At 25.2% G+C, this 4,300-nt stretch overlaps 1 protein-coding gene across 2 annotated transcripts in view; it reads left to right on the plus strand.

Moving 5' to 3' along the window:
- LOC117175698 (phospholipid scramblase 2-like) overlaps nucleotides 1-3,804 on the plus strand; it is a 9,541-nt gene extending 5,737 nt beyond the window's left edge. Inside the window, exons 5-7 of one of the 2 annotated variants that reach the window (XM_033365443.1) lie at nucleotides 1,401-1,562; nucleotides 3,416-3,562; nucleotides 3,688-3,804. In XM_033365443.1, coding sequence (XP_033221334.1) covers nucleotides 1,401-1,562; nucleotides 3,416-3,562; nucleotides 3,688-3,714 — 336 coding nt within the window. In that variant the 3' untranslated portion in view covers nucleotides 3,715-3,804. The remainder of the gene's footprint in view (nucleotides 1-1,400; nucleotides 1,563-3,415; nucleotides 3,563-3,687) is intronic. The other variant, XM_033365444.1, reaches the window with a different exon arrangement.
- Nucleotides 3,805-4,300: the final 496 nt, after the last annotated feature.

Genomic DNA, 4,300 nt, shown 5'->3' on the forward strand with positions numbered 1-4,300 from the left:
ATCTAGTCGGGAGTGGTGCTGACTGAAAACAGATGATTTGGAGCGATTCGCGCGCCATCTGTTGGTCATTCTAAGGACTTATTGAACTACCCTCGTACATCAGTTTGGATTGACTTTTTTTATTTTTTGACTGAAAAATCTTCATTCGTTTAAAATTCGTCTGTTTGGTTTAAAATTATTAATCTTTTTAGTTGAAAATTCACTTCTTTAATTGAAAATTTGGTGTGATCTTTTTTTGTTTAAATATCAACTATTACATGTTAGTAGGTTGGAAATTGAACTATTTTCTCGGAAATTAAATTATTTGGTTGAAAAACCAACTTTTAGTTTAAAATATCAACTATTTTGTTGAAAATGCAACTATTTTTGGTATGAAATTCAATCTTTTTTTTATTACAAATTCGACCGTTTGTTTAAAAATTTAACTAGTTGATTAAAAGTTGAATTATTATTTTTTTTTACAATTTATCTCTTGCTTTAAGTGTCAACAATGTAGTTTTAAGTGCAACTGTTTGGTTAAAAGTCAATTTAAAAAAATTAAAAATCCAAATATTTTATTGAAAATTCAACTCTTCTGTTAAAGGTTTAATCTTTTTTTTTTTAATTAGTATATTGCTTTAAATTTCCGCTATGTGTTTTCAAGAGCAACGGTTTGGTTGAAAAGTTAACTTTTTTGGTTTCAAATTTAAAAAATTGGTTAAAAATTCAAGTATTTTGTTGGAAATATATCTCATGCTTTAAACTTAAACTATGTGGTTGTAAGTGCAAATTTTTGGTTAAATTTTGTTTGAAATTCAAACATTTGGTTAAAGCTGGAAATTCAACTAATTTTAACATTTGTCTATTTGGACAATAAATGGTTCTTTTTGAAATTAGTTTTTTTTTTAATTCAAATGCCTTATAAAAAATTCAATTATTAAGTTAAAAATACGACTTTTCATTAAAGTTTCATCTTTTCTGTTTCTAAATTGCGTTATTTTGTTAAAAATTCATCATTAAAAGTTGAAAATTCAAGTGTTGGATTAAAAACTAAATTATTTTGTTGCATATTTAGGTATTTTCTTAACAAGTCACCTTTTTTCTCCGAAAATGTATCTGTTTTGTTAAATATTTATCCTTTTTGATTTAAAATTCATCTTTTATAGTAGAAAATTAATCTTTTTAGTTAAAAAAAGTAAATCTTAAATTTTATTCAAACATTGTTTTATGTCGCTTATAAAAAATCATATGTTAAAAATGTTACAAGATTTAAAATGCTTTTCTTTGAGTATTAACGTTGAGGGAAAATGAAAACTTGGTCAGACAAATATCAGACAAAAGTCAAGAAATTTTGAAAATTAAGTTTTGTGGCCATCCTGGGCGTGCAAAAATTTGTAGAAAACGTCCTTTTAATTTTCTAGAATATTAGAGTGGAATCCAATGAATTCATTGGAACCGTAGAACAAAGTTTTACATTCTTGGGCCCCAGCTTTACAGTTTATGACCCAATAAGAAATCCTCTTTGTCATATAAAAGGTCCCAATGTATACGCATGCTGCATGTACAAGGAGGCATTATTCCAGGTTTATTTTTACATATTTATATATATTTTGCACCTCAAGTTACTCTATCAAATTTTTGATCAAAAAAAAATACTTACAGGCTTTTGAAATTTTTTTATGAAACTTTTTACCTGAGGATTTAGTTATTCAGTTATTTAGTTTTAAACTTCAACATTCAATTTTTCAGCCTCAAAAAAGGGACGACTGAAATACTCCAAAAAATAACATTCCCGACACTGTAAAATTTCCGAATAATAAAATTCCCGATTTTGAAAATTCCAGAATAATAAAATTCCCGAACAGTTAATAATATTACCGAATAGGAAAATTCCCGATTAATAAATTTCCCGACACTGTAAAATTCCTGCATAACAAAATTCCCAAGTAATAAAATTTCCGAATAATAAAATTCCCGAGTAATAAAATTTCCAGGGAATAAAATTCCCGAATTGGAAAATTCCAGAATAATACAATTCTCAAACAGTTTACAATATTACCCAATTTAAAAAATCCCCATTAATAAAATTCTAGAGGAATAAAATGTCCAAATAATAAAATTCCTGAATAATACAATTCCCGAATAATAAAACACCCGAATAATAAAATTTCCGAATTAGAAAATTCCAGAAAAGTAAAATTCCCCAACAGTTTATAATAATACCGAATAGGAAAATTCCCGATTAATAAAATTCCTGAATAATAAAATTGTCAAATAATAAAATTTTCTAATTGGAAAATTTCCAGAGTAGTAAAATTCCCGAACAGTTTACAATATTACTGAATTGGAGAATTCCCAATTAATCAAATTCGAGACAGTTCATAATATTACCGAATTTTAAAATTACTGAATAATGAAATTCCTAAATTATAAAATATCCAATACTGCAAAATTCCCGACACTACAAAATTCCCAAATATAAATAATTACAAAAATTGTTTTTTAATTTATATTATTTCTTTAAGAAAAAGAAAATAATAATATATTTTAAAATAACAATAATTGAAAAAATGCATCCACAAATATATTATTTGCAATTATTGGGACTGATAATTCCGAAAAATAAAATTTCTGGCACTAAAAATCCTGAATAAAAAATTCCTTATGAATAAAATTCCCGAATGGTAAAATATCTGAATAATAAAATTCCTGAATCGGAAAATTGACTAATAATAAAATTTCCGAATTATAACATTGCCGCATAATGAAATTCCCGAATAATAAAATTCCAGAGTAATGAAATTTCCAACTAATAAAATTCCTTAATAATAAAATTCCCAAATAATAAAATTCCCGACGTTTTATAATATTATCGAATTTCAGAATTTTCCAATAATATAATTTCTGACAGAAAATTGCCGAATAATTTTTCAATTCAGGAATTTTATTATTCGGAATCCGGAAATTCGGGAATTCTACAGTGCCGGGAATGTCATTTTTCGGGATTTTTCAGTCGTCCCCTACAAAAATTCTAAAGTATTTTTAAAAGAATAAAATGTTACATTATCATACTTTTTCAAATTGTGTAATCATGCTATAAAACTGATAACGACAATACAAAATTACGAGTTAATTCAATGAAAGTTATACATTTTGAACAATTGTAAAATTCAAGAAACTAAATTATTTTCCAAATTTCTACTTCTTTTCGAATTCTTTTCGTTTCCAAATTTTTTCCTAATTTTAAATGTTATTTTTTTCAGTTGCGAAATTTTAAATAATCATATATTTTTGTAATTTACGTTTTATATTGAATAGCAAATTGTCTTAAAAATTTCAATCTGTGCAGTTTAAACGAAGCTTTTTAAATAATTTATTCATAACTTTTTTTAATAAAAAAAAATTATCAGTCGATTTTATAAAATTTTCTGTGTAGGTCTTATCTGTTGATGAAACTTATCAAATGGCATCTGTTATCCATAAATGGGATGATCGACTGGGAGATTATATTTTGTTGCTAACGTTTCCAGAAGAAATGAATATTAAACTAAAAGGTTTACTTTTAGGGGCAACGTTTTTAATCGTAAGTCTTACAAATTTAAATACAACTTAAAAGTTGAAATAATAATACAAACTGTTATCCCTTGAATGCATTTTTTTAATCAATTTCATAGATTTTTTATTACATTATAGCATTTTATTTTGCAGGAATATGTATACTTCGAGCATCAGTAACAGAAATAAAAAAGAAAAACTGTGCCAGATGTAAAATATATTATAAATTTCGTATATAATTATGGTATTACAATACTTCGAATCTATGTATATTTTTAGATAAACATAATACTATTGAAATGATTTCCAAACTACAAAAAAAAGTAGTTTTTGGTTTTTATTTTCTCTTTGCTTTTCCTCAGCGAATGCAGGATCAGGTGCACAAGAAGTCATCGTTGAAAAATGCTTATTTCTGGGCTAATCATAAAAATAGAAGATTTAAACAACTGGTTAAATTTACAAATCATACCGACAAATTTTTTCGATTTCAGTTTAATTTTCCTCAAAAAATATTAATTCTCAACCAAAAAAGATTACTTTAACAAAAGATAAATTTTTAGCAAAAAGTTAAGTTTTCAAGCTAAAAAGTTGAATGTTTTAGAAAACAGTTGGCTTTAAAAAAAGGAAAATATGTATTTTCAACAAGAATCTTTGTTTTCAACTAAGAAAGATCAATTTTCAACCAAATACCCAATTTTTCAACTAAAAAATATTCGTTTTCAACAGAAGATGGAATTAATCAATTTTCTATTAAAAAAATTAATCT

Source organism: Belonocnema kinseyi, chromosome 6 (assembly GCF_010883055.1).
Source record: "Belonocnema kinseyi isolate 2016_QV_RU_SX_M_011 chromosome 6, B_treatae_v1, whole genome shotgun sequence".
NCBI lineage: Eukaryota > Metazoa > Arthropoda > Insecta > Hymenoptera > Cynipidae > Belonocnema > Belonocnema kinseyi.